General features: G+C 41.1%; 1 protein-coding gene across 1 annotated transcript in view; it reads left to right on the top strand.

The window, feature by feature from the left end:
- Positions 1–13278, top strand: part of LOC311236269 (inhibitor of nuclear factor kappa-B kinase subunit alpha-like) — a 52563-nt gene that overhangs the window by 26467 nt on the left and 12818 nt on the right. The window contains exons 12-15 of the mRNA XM_084323947.1: positions 2461–2563; positions 3497–3620; positions 5368–5519; positions 7156–7217. Coding sequence (XP_084180073.1) covers positions 2461–2563; positions 3497–3620; positions 5368–5519; positions 7156–7217 — 441 coding nt within the window. The remainder of the gene's footprint in view (positions 1–2460; positions 2564–3496; positions 3621–5367; positions 5520–7155; positions 7218–13278) is intronic.

Raw genomic sequence — 13278 nt, 5'->3', positions numbered from 1 at the left:
TGCTTATTCAGGCATGACGGGGCAATATGTTATGTTAATCCCTCCCAATGGCCATTGAACCACACAGTCATGGTCAAGGACTATTGATGGACATGGTTTTGAATGAAGGATTTTTTTTTTATTGATGGATAGGAAATAAACTGTACCATTAACTCATTGGGGGCCAACAGCAGAGCAGAGGGCGCTGATGGCCCTTCAGTGCCAGTGCTTTGTCCAATGTAGGATGGGACTTACTTGCGAGTGCTTAAAATATATAAATTATAATAGCAATAGATCTAAATAACACGTTGATCGTCAGCTTCCAGTCAACATGCACGAAACGGATAATCTTTTTATACATTTCCGTTTTATACCGTGATGAATATGAATATATTTCTAGAGCGTTCAGTCTAATCTCAATAAACTCCAGCAAATCGAGCTTCAATGCATTTCATTAGAAATCATGCCATTTGTCGCTTGATTTACGAATCGTTTTCAAATAAACGCTAGATTATCGATATTATGTGTCATCATACGCGAACAGAAGCGGGGTCTGAAATCGTTTCTCCGTACTTTGGTCGGCGCGAACCTCACACACACGCTCCGATGGCGGTGAAAGAAACATCGGATTAACCCCAGATTCGTAACATAAAGTCCTTACCTCACATCTGATGTGGTGCAAAAAGATTAATCCATTTCCTGATCGCCATTCCAAATATTGATCGTGTTTATTGATCCAACATTATATGTCCAAAACACACAATCCACACTGCTCCGAGTGTCCCCAGTCCATCTGTTATAACGATACTGCATGCCCCGAGAAGTAAAACCTGGACCGGACTTCTTAGATCGATGCACAGCCCCAGCCAGATGGATTCCAATGATGTCCATTACCATCCGGGAGACGTTAGGCGGCGGTATTTGCCCTTTGCGAGCTCAGACCCATTCCCAATGATAACGTCAGGCTGGATGGATGAAAAATGAATGGATATAGCTAATAAAAGAAATATCGATTAAAACCAGAGATATCTCGGGTCTTGGCGCCCAGCACATGGCGAGTTAACCCGAGATATCTCAGGGTTGGCCTGGAATGTATTGGAGAGTTGGTTGTAGTCTATATGCGATTTATAGTTTGATACGATTAATACAAAATATATATAATAATAAGCAGAGCTGTGAGTCTTACTGACTCGGAACTGAAATTATGACTTAGAATTTAATTGAATTCCATTGATTTACAACATTTTATGTCTTCAATATGTACAGTGTGTGTATACACTGGCACTCCGAATTCAGTCTCTACCCTAACGCTGCTTGGTCTCTTTTTGACACATTCTCTATCTTGTGTCTCTTCTAGAGAGGCTGGGACAGCTACATCATCTCTTTTTGACACTTCTCTATTAGGAATGCCCCGATCGATCGGCCAGCGATCGGTATCGGCCGATATTCAGTATAAATATGAGATCGGTGAATTCCGATAATGCTTTATTTTCGTCGATCGTGAAAACCGATCGAAAAACATGATCCAATTCTTATCGGAGATCTCACTTGCTGACTTCTGTCTCAGACACACAGGACCTGCAACTGCCGCTCCTCCGCTCCGCTACAAGCTCCGGCAATAGTCTGCTCTAGTGCATGCAACCTCTGTGAGCTAACGTTAGCTACCGTTACTGTTTAAACAAAATTACCCAGTCAACTATTCACTTTTAGTTTAATACATGAGGCATTGTCTAACGGTATCTAGCCGGCTAGCTACTGATAGCTCCTGATATCAACAAATGCTCCAGCAATAGTCTAGTAGTGCATGATACCGCCGTTAGCTCACTGTTCAAAACGAAATGTCCCATTAAACTAAATAGTTCACTGAGGCGTTGTCTTAACGTTATCTAGCCGGCTAGCAGTAGCTACAGATAGCTCCTGATATCAATGTCTTATAACATTGATTCGATGCGTATTCGAGCCCCGGTTTGCATCGCAGTCACGAAAGGGGCTAGCTGAGGGAGTAGGGTATATCTGCAGAGCCGCAGATATACCCTGCTGAGGGCATGCTGAATGTGATTTGACCAAAGCAGAGTATACACACAGACAGTGGAGATAGCGAGCATTTTGACTTGTTGCGTGGTGGCGATATCTCGCAGATAATACAACTACAAGTATAATTATATAATATATATATATTTTTTTAAACCAAAAACGATCGGTATCGGCCGATATGGCTCAAGATGATCGGTGATCGGTATCGGTGGCAAAAAACGTGATCGGGGCATCCCTATTCTCTATATTGTGTCTCTTCTAGAGAGGCTGGGACAGCTACATCATCTCTTTTAGACACATTCTCTATATTGTGTCTCTTCTAGAGAGGCTGGGACAGCTACATCATCTCTTTTTGACACGTTCTCTATATTGTGTCTCTTCTAGAGAGGCTGGGACAGCTACTTTTTGTCTCTTTTTGACACGTTCTCCATATTGTGTCTCTTCTAGAGAGGCTGGGACAGCTACATTGTCTACCTGTTCGATAAGAGCCTCACCAAGTACTCTGGTCCCTTCAGTGCCAGACAGCTGCCTGATAAAGTCAACACTATGGGTGGGTATTCTGTTACAAGTTGAGTCATAGTAATCTATGTCTGTTACTCATTATATTGTGTATTTAGTTACTTGTTTCATTTACTAAATCATCAATGTCCAGTCACATTATGTGGCCCATGGCCCACCACCACCCATGTTACTTTTCGGCCCTTGGCCCTCCATGTTTTCGTAGCCACATTTTGCGGAGACGCTCTCTGATTGGCCACTGACGTGTGCGCCCAATCGCGTGACGAGCTGTGCCATTGCCGCCTCGAACAGCATGCAAACTACCTAACGCCTAGTTTATCACTGGTTAAGCTTAGGCGACTCTTTTGAAGTTGGTTAAGGTTAGAGTATGGAATCAGGGCTGGTGTTCTATCTCCCTGCTCTAAGACAAACTCTAACCTTAACCAACTTCGAAAGAGTCGCCTAAGCTTAACCGGCGAAAGAAACAGGCGTCACGCGATTGGGGTCACATGAAGTGGCCAATCAGAGAGTGTCTCCGCAAAATGCGGCTACGAAAAAAAATTACGCGGCTATGGCAGTCCTATACTGGCTGTGGCCCCACACTATACACACTGGCACACACGTTTGAGATTGCAGGAATTTTACTCGAGCAATGAAATGCCTTTGGACTGGTGTAATGACACTCACTTGGGATATTGTTAATCAGTCACATATTTTTGCTCTACATGAGTAAGAGCAGAGCCACTGTTTTCACATTTTCACATGAGGCTGAATTAAATAGGATTTGAGCCTTTTCTTTTTTTTATACCAGTCAATTTTTATTTCCTAGCAGTAAATGTGTCCTTTTTAACAGCAGAAAATAAAGATTAACACTAGAACAGTAGGAATCTGATGTCAGATGTACCTGCCAACCAAAAATGTACATGTATTTTGCTTCTGGCTATAGTGGCAAATCCAAGTCTCTGCTCTCTTTCTCACCTTGCAGTGAAAGAGGCCAAGAGCCAGCTGCCTCTGGTGGTGCTGAAGAAGGTGTGGGGGGAGGCTGTGAGCTACATCTGTGGGCTGAAGGAGGACTACAGCAGGCTGTTCCAAGGCCAGAGAGCTGCCATGTGAGTCGAATGGGCTATATACACCAATGGTCTAATGGGCTATATTTAAGCATTACATCACGCGCAGGAGTGGTTTGTGAACAATAAACCATGCCTAGGGGTGGTCGTTAGGCCCGAGGCGCAGCCGAGGGTCGTTAGACCCCCCTAGGCATGGTTTATTGTTCACAAATCACGACTGCAAGTGGTGTAATGCTTTTATACAACTGCCACATTCATCCAACCTTATTGCTATACAATAAACACACATTAATCGAAGATTTATTGAGAGAACCATCCGCCAGAAAAAGTAGTTCCCACAACAACAAAAAAGAGAAATTGCTTCCATGTGGAAGCAGCTCGGAAGTGCATCCAACCAACTAACACATCCAACTGTGTGTTATTGGAATCCAACTGCCTTTCAACTAAGACATCCAACCAACTAACGCATCCAACTGTCTTTCAACTAAGACATCCAACCAACTAACACATCCAACTGCCTTTCAACTAAGACATCCAACCAACTAACGCATCCAACTGCCTTTCAACTAAGACATCCATCCAACTAACGCATCCAACTTTTCTTTAGTTTTTAATTATGAAGTTAGTGGTTGTTATTGGATTGATTGATTGATTGATTGAAAATTGTATTACCAGATGCAGAATGGGTACAATACAGTACGGCTCAATACACACAATTGTTAAGGGGATGCAGACCTACTTTCTATAGAACTTCATTCTCAGATGCTTCTATAGAAAGTAGGTAAAACAAATTAAAAAGTTTTCTTTGCCCTATAGGAAAAAAAAGTTTTCTTCGCCCTATTTTTTTATTTATTTATTTTTTAAAACCTACTGTAGAGGGCCTAAACTTAACCAGTTGGAAACCAGGCGTACAGTAATAAAATTAGCAATCAATCAACTCAATAGGCCATGCTCACTTAGAACAGCGCAGCACTCAGCTGCTTCTACAGTCGGACTCTCCCCCGCGTTGCAGACGTGTGTGTGTGGGGGTGGGTGGGTACGCCAGCGTCTGACAGTGTGAGAGTGAACGCTGCAGTCAGGGGGAAGGAAGTAGACATTTAAAATAAAATTGCAAATAATCAATCAATCAATCCACGATTTTTCTTTTGTTCTAAAATGACTCATGACCCATCAATTACATCATCCAACATTGTTTAAAGGACTAAGACATTCGCTGTGACAATCGCTTTATATTTTGTCGTTATGACGCTATCAACATATCCATTTGTTAAAGATTATTGTCCGCCATCTTGTTTTTGCCGACTGAGTGATCCTGGCGGAGTGATGTGATTCGGTTGTGGGCGGGTCCTGGGACCAGGAGCGTAGAATGGTCCCTATACATACGTGTAAATGGACTGTTTCAGCCAATCAGAATCGAGAAATTTGCATGCCGTTGTATAAACACCAATAGTCTAATGGGCTATATCGAGTCCCTTCTCAGCACAAGCAATGCTGTTCCTCATACTAGCTTGGCTAATTAGCTATAAACCAATGACTGAAGACAACTAAAATCTACTTTGTGTGCACTCTGTGGAGTAGATTTCACTACATCTCTCATTGGGGTAAATGGAACCTCTGACCGCACTATTCACAAGTTGAGAGGGCCAGTAAGCCCACCACTGCTGCGCCTTGTGTAGCTCACGTGACTCATTACAGGAAAGTGCAAACGACTTGGTTATATTCCCTTTTTTAAAGGTTTCTGGTGTTACTTACAGTCTTTCTCTCTTGTCTCTCCCTCCTGCCTCTCTAGGCTGAGTCTCCTGCGCTACAACACCAACCTGACCAGGTATAAGAACAGTATGTTTGGCTTCTCGCAGCAGCTGAAGGCCAAGCTGGACTTCTTCAAGAGCAGCATCCAGTACGACTTGGAGAAGTACAGCGATCAGATGCACTATGGCATATGTGAGTGTGTGCTGACCGCGCCCTGCTTTTATTTGTTTTAACTCTCTCTTAGCCCTTTCACACTGGCAGGGCTCCGTGTCGGTTCCGGTTCCCGAACCTAATTTTCAGACTGTTCAGACCGAAAATGTATTGGTTCGGAACCTGAAAAGTTGGTTCTCAAGCTGGAACCAAAGAAATTTAGGTTTTTCCTTGCGAACCGTGATGTCATCAGTGGGCGTGTCATATTCTAGGCTGTGAAGACAAACGAGGCTGTCTGAAAGTGCTATGTGAGAGCGGCCAGCAGGACGGTCTTTCAGAGGCTGTAGCAGGCTCTGTTTTGAAGATTCTGATGACCATGGGAGTCTATTAGGTGCCAGCCATGTCATGGTAGCTTGTCGCGAAGGGAAAATAATGCTCCAAAGTTAGGCTACTTTCTGGCAAGGGGAAAAACTGGCACGGTCATTTTCAATGGGGTCCCTTGACCTCTCACAAGATATTTGAATGAAAATGGGTTCTATGGGTGGGCATGAAGTACATTTATTATTTTCACCTATTCTAAAAATGGTGTATTTGACCATTATATATTACTATATTTTAATTTGAGAAAGTTCAATTTGTAAATCCGGATTTGTTTAGGCAGTCTGAGAGTTGTATCTTGAGTTGGTTTTTTGTGGAGGAGATTTTCAGTTTTGCAGAATTTTTGGAGAAAGCATGGCACTTGAGACGAAACGCATTATATCCTATATAATACGTATATGAATTCCTCTTGTTTCTTTGAAGTACATTGTTTACAGCTTGTGTTTTTTTCTTTTTTTGTGGCCATCTTGGTCTAATTGTTCATTATACTATATACTTATTGTTTGTCTTGTAAGCACCCATATGGGCTGGGCATTTGTATGCAAGACAAAAATATCAATCGACTATATTTCATAGTACCGGTATATTTCTGCATACTGCGACTCTGGTTTCCTCCCACACCATGAAGACATGCATGTTAGACAGGGACTCTGGTTTCCTCCCACACCATAAAGACATGCATGTTAGGCAGGGACTACAGATGAAAAATAGCTCATTAGCTAATTCTGGCACATTTACATTGATGTGGAAACTGAAGATGTTGTTTAATGTGCACTGTCCCTGGGTAAAAAATAAATAGATACACACACTAAACAGCCTTGGAATTGCATCAATAGTATGACTGGAAAGCTGAGACTCTTGTCCAATGATCTAATGAGCCCAGCTGTAGTTGTATTGGTGTGATGTTTTTTGTTTTTTACTTCACTGTATAAAATAACCTTTAGGATAATCACAGCCTCAAGAGTTGTGTGGCTTCCCTCGGTATATTGATAATAAGGGGAGTTTGTGAGGAATTTTCAGTACAATTCCAGAGCCTGCCGTTAGTTTACAAAGCATATTTATTCCTGTACATGTCATTCTTAGTTATTCCTCTGAGAACGGTTTGATTATTCAGTTGATGAAAATACACCAGTATTCTTTTCACTTGCGGTTTACATTTATGAAAAAGTCTTTAATTAAACTGTATCATCATTATAAATGAACAATGTCAGTGATGTGGTAATGTACATAATGTGCATTTTATTTCATCATGGAATGAGATGTTTGTTTTGTTTCACACCTTGTTTATACTTCTTCAAAGCCTCTGAAAAGATGCTGAAAGCATGGCAGGAGAACGAGGAAAGGGCTGCTGCTTTTGCACAGGTAATGTATTGGATTTACTTCACTGTATAGCCACGATGGACACTCTTATTACACCGTGCACTTTGCACAGTGACCAGTGGATTAATGTGACTGAATTACTTAAATATGGATTAACACATTGTCTGCCACGCAGTTTGCCCATCTTATACCACTCTCTGCCAGTGCTGTAAGCCTATGGAGTCGCTCACCTTCTTTGCAGGGCTATAACTTTTTAAATATTATAGCTATATCGACATTACTATGGCCCATTCAACATCGGGTATCTATTGTTCCGGATGTGGGAACGTTATATTTTTCCATTGATACATTGTCGTGTTAGTACTGTCGTAAATATAAGTGTGTTTTTAGAGTGTAGAGCAGTAATTCCTAGAACGCGAGTTATAGGCCCTGACGCATATTATACATAATCGATTGGTGTTCCGTTCCTATACACGCTATGTTAAAAAATTCAAATGCATATGATCGCTATACATTATGCTCCATGCGTGAAGGAAAGGGGGGGGGGGGGGGGGGGGGGGCGTTTATGATTCCTTGATTGTCCGTAACGGCTGTCTTTAGTACGACATCATACGTTGATCAGATGGATTGCAATGAAATAAATGGACAATCGAGCTGGAATTTACGTTAGATTCCTCTTACCTGTGGCCGATGAGTCTGGAGAAAAAGTATTCCAATTATTTGATTTCGATCTGCTAGATCCATTTTCCGTTTGCACGACGCAATAAACGCCGAAAGCATATTGATTCTTGCGTCTCGAAAGCGATCCAATGCACTCGAGTGTCTGGATCCACGTAACAAGATAGCTCTGCCGGAACATTTTCACCGATGCACAGAGCGCCACATCCGGTTTAGAGTGGAGTGCAACTCTTCCGAAATCCACTAGGCGGTGGTATTGAGGTGTTCCAATATCAGACAGAGTCCAGAGGCTCCCACAGCCTTGCTGGATGAATTATGAATGCCAATAGCGAATAATGTACGGTAAATAACTTATCATAAAAACGAGTTAACTCGTTGTTGGCGCTCAACGATTGGCGGCCAATAACGTTCTTGGCAAAGAATGTGTTAAGGACATGATGCAGAAGGAAGGAACTGATGCTAGAGCTCTGCTACCAGCACATCACCCTCATGCAACTCAACTGACCTCCGGTTAAGTCCTGTATCTCATATAAGATCCTCGTTTTTACCTACAAATCCCTCCATGCCCTTGCCCCCCCACAATACCTATCTGAGCGCCTCCACCCCTAAACCTCCTCCTGTAAGCTGCGATCCTCGGACACGGATCTGCTCTCCTTCCCCCACACCCACCTATGCACCTTTGGGGACAGAGCCCCCACCCTCTGGAACTCTCTCCTGTCTGAGATCCTCTCTGCCACATTCCCCTTCAAGACAGCCCTGAAAACCCACCTGTTCACAAAGGCATATGTCTCTCCTTTATTGTTATTATTATTTATTTATTTAGCCTATGTCTTATGTGTCTTTTCTATTGCTTTGTAAAGCACTATATAAATCCAAGCTAGTATTATTAATAATAATAATAATTATCTATTAAATTGGAGTCTGCTCCAAAATACCTTTTGGTCTAGACAGCATGACATGATAAAGGCTCCGTATTGTTCTGTTAGATGCCGGTAGCCTTTCCTACCAATATGGTGCAAAGCCATGAACACAGCTTCAAAGCGGTATCTGGAGAAACTTCAGCTCGCTCAGAACAGAGCGGCATGTCTCGCCCTCCGCTGCTCTGTGTCTTGGCTTAGAGTGGATCAGAGGCTGGCATGCAGCCTTATAACATTTTTGTTTAATATTTATAAAATTGGTAAACCTATGTCTTTGTGGTCAGAACTACAACCCACCAATACTAGACATGGCTATGTCACCAGACACGCAGTGGGTCTTCATTTTACTCTGCCTCTACCAAGTACAAATGCACTTTTTGAGATTTTGAAGATGTGTTGAGAATGTGCTTAGGCTAAGGTGTTTCTTATGTTTTTATTGTTTTTTTGTTACTGTAATGTACTGTCTCTTGATATTATTTGTATTCAGTGTTTTAACAGATACAAACAAAGCAGACGGGACAGACAAAATCAAGACATCACAGCGACAAATTAAAAAAATATATACCCTCCCCCCTCCCAAACAAAAACAAGACAACCAGTCACTCCTTCGTGTCTCTTACCAGTGTTAGACATAGACATATCAGATATTGAGAATATATATCTATAATAGACATTCAGTCCACATAGTCCAGTTATATTCTTTGTACAAAATACCATCAGGTCATCAAGAGTCCCTTTAGTTGATGCCTATAGAGCAATGAGCCGAGGGAAGAAACATCACACAACAATCGCATAGCAAAAACAAAACACAAAAAAATTTAAATAGTGCTCTATAAGTTCACATTGTTTTAGATATCTACAGTATATGTAGTCGTTTGTTAGTTTTAAGATGGATAGTCAAGAAAAGGTTGCCAAATATCTTTAAATTTGCTGGGTTGCCCTGCGTTCTCATAGCGTATTCTCTCCATGTGTAGCATGTTAATGAGTTATGTCAACCAGGTTTGGAAAAGTGGTACTGTTTCTTTGTTCCACAGCATTAAAATGCATTTCTTTGCAATTACCATGCCATACTGTGTCTGTATCTCAGAGTAATTGAGTGTCGTCATATTATGTGACCAGCCAAAGATAGCCACTATTGGGTCTGGGGGAAAGTCATGGGTGTAGATGTTTGAGTAGCATGGGAACACCTCACTCCAGAACCTATGGAGCTTCGGGCAAAACCAGAAGAGGTGACCCAGTGAGCCCTCAGCTGATTTACATCTGGGACAGAGTGGTGAGACTGAGGGGTATATTGAGTGCAATCTTGTACAAGAATAATGAAGTCTATGCATCACCTTAAATTGAATTAACTGATGTCTGGAATTAATGGAACAAGAGTGGATACTGTGGAGGCCCTCATCCCAGGTGTCTATTGGAATGTCCACCTGGATCGCTCTCTCCCAGGACCTCCTCAAGCATTGTGTAGATGGAATATAGTGTTCTGTAAATGAGTCTACAAACTTGGATATCAGGCCTTTGGTATTTGGCTCTGTAGTCATGAGGGAGTATATCACAGCAATTGGTGTATAAGTTTCAAAATTTGGAATATTTAAACGAACATAGTTCCTAATTTGTAAATATCGAAAGAAATGAGTGGGGGGGAGCTCATATTTATGCTGGAGTTGGGAAAATTAGGCAAAATGACCATCTATGTAAAGGTTTTCTATAGTTATTCCTTTTTCCTTCCATTTGAAAAAAATGTGGTCTGATTGTGAGGGGGGGGGGGTAAGCATGGTTATGACAGATGGGCGTACAGACCGACGTCTCTGGTAATTTAAAGACTTTTCTGATCTGGTACCATATTTTCAATGAGTTATTTATCATAAAGTTGTCTCTTATAGCGGCCCCAAGGGGTCTTTTTGTTGCAAAGAGAAGTGCTGGGAGAGAGATATTACTAGCATTCTGTTCTATGGCCAGCCATGCACGGGTGGTAGTGGTGGTCTCACCAGGTTATGAGTCCTGCCAGTAGACCAGCCATGCAGGGGTGGTAGTGGTGGTCTCACCAGGGTACGAGTCCTGCCAGTAGACCATTGATTGATTGATTGATTGATTGATTGATTGATTGATTGATTGATTGATTGATTGATTGAAAAGTTTATTAACAGATTGCAGAATGGGTACAGTACAGTACATCTCAATACATACAATTGTTAAGGGGATGCAGACCAGAGAAAGACTTTCGTCTTGTTTCCACCAGGGTCCCCCATTTTCAATTCATCATAAGCCATGCAGGGGTGGTAGTGGTGGTCTCACCAGGGTATGAGTCCTGCCAGTAGACCAGAGCTCTTGCATTGGCTGCCCAGTAGTAGTGTTGAAACATGGGTAAGGCAAGGCCTCCCATATTTGTAGGCTTGCACAGGTGATTTTTGGAAATACGGTGTGTTTTGTATCCCCAAATGAAAGGCATAAGAGTGTCAAGGGACTTAAAAAAATGCTTTTGTTAAAAGAATTGGCAGGTTCTGGAACAGATAGAAATCTGGGTAGAGTGACTATTTTTATTGCATTAATACGGCCTATCATAGACAATGGGAGAATTCTCCATTTCTCTACATTACATTTCAATTTCTCCAACATTGGTTTATAGTTTAATTTATACAGGAGTTTGTGATTCCTAGGAATAACAACTCCAAGATAGTAAATTTTATCTGTAATTCTAAAGGGCAGGTTCTGGAGGAATCGTAATGACTGTAATGTACTGTAATGTTGTAGGTTGTGTGTTAGGACCCCAGGAAGAATAGTCTGATATTGTTAGAAAATGTAAGAGAGTACTATAATAATGTATTAGAAAAAAATAAAAATAACATAAAGGGAACATGGAATATATTAAACTCAATTATAAGAAATAAAGCAACTAGTTCTGGCTTTCCAGATGAATTTATAGATGAGGGAAAGTCAGTAAGTAATAAAAATGAGGTGGCAGAAGGTTTCAACAGTTTCTTTGTTAATGTGGGGCCTAAATTGGCAGAGGAGATAACGCCGCCACAAGGGGGAGGTGTTTCTAATTATCTTGAAGAACGAAACGCAAGTTCTATCTTCTTGAGAAATACGGATCAAAATGAAATTATGGATACTGTGAACAATTTTAAGAATAAAACATCAACAGATTGGAACGGCATTGACATGACCTTAATTAAGCATGTAATAATAGCCATAGCAGACCCTTTAGTGCATATTTGTAACCTCTCATTCAAACTGGGTGCCTTCCCAACCAAAATGAAAACTGCAAAAGTGATACCGATCTTCAAAGCCAGTGAGAAAAATCTATTCACCAACTATAGGCCGGTTTCTCTCCTTTCCCAGTTCTCAAAGATAATGGAAAAGGTATTTGCTGCACGATTGGACAGTTTCATTGATAAACACGCATTACTTATAGACAGTCAATATGGATTTAGATCGAATCATTCAACGTCATTGGCACTAATGGACCTAGTAGAAGAACTTACAAGCATAATTGATAATAAGAAGTTTGCAATAGGGGTCTTCATAGATCTGAAGAAGGCGTTTGACACTATAAATCATGATATTCTGCTACTAAAATTGGAAAGGTATGGGATCAGAGGAGTAGGGCTCAAATGGTTAAAGAGTTACTTAGAACAAAGACAACAGTTTGTGCAGTTGGGGGAGTACAGGTCCACTCAGTCAAACATAACCTGTGGTGTGCCGCAAGGGTCAATTCTGGGCCCGAAACTATTCATACTGTACATAAATAGGTAATGCGTCTAAAATATTGAAAAATTTAATTTTTGCTGACTATACAAATGTCTTCTGTGAGGGAGAGAACCTCTAAATGCTTTTAAAGGTTGTCGCAGCTGAGCTAACCAAGCTGAAAGTGTGGTTTGATGTAAATAAATTATCATTAAATATTAAAAAAAAACGAATTCATGATATTTGGTAAATGTGATATACAAGTAAATACACCGGTTGAACTAAGGATTGATAGTATTAAACTGGAGAGGGTATTTGAGAATACATTTCTGGGTGTGATAATGGACCACAAACTCAACTGGAAACCTCATATCAAATATGTCAGGACTAAATTGGCACGGTGTGTTGGTGTTTTATGCAAGATAAGACTCATTCTAAACCAAAAAACACTGTATACACTGTACTGTACACTCTTCCTACCATATATGAGCTACTGTGCGGAGGTGTGGAGTAATATCTACAAAAGCACTACAGCCAATATGCACCATGCAAAAAAAAGCAATAAGAATAATCCATGTAGGATATTATGAACACACCAATAACTTATTTATAAAGCTACAAGCATTGAAATGTATGGACCTAGTGGATTACAAAACTGCCCTCATTGTATACAAAGCCAGATACAAGCTAATCCCAGGCAACATTCAAAAATGGTTCAGAGACAGGGAAGGTGAATATAATTTAAGAGGGAGAGGGAATCTCAAACAACCAATGGTACACACCACGCTGAAAAGCATGTGCATATCGGTGTGTGGAGTGAAGTT

The sequence above is a fragment of the Notolepis coatsorum genome, assembly GCF_963971535.1.
Source record: "Notolepis coatsorum genome assembly, chromosome: 10".
Classification (NCBI taxonomy): Eukaryota; Metazoa; Chordata; class Actinopteri; order Aulopiformes; family Paralepididae; genus Notolepis; species Notolepis coatsorum.
Note: the sequence above shows the minus strand (reverse complement) of the source record. Positions and strands in the feature narration are given on the sequence as shown.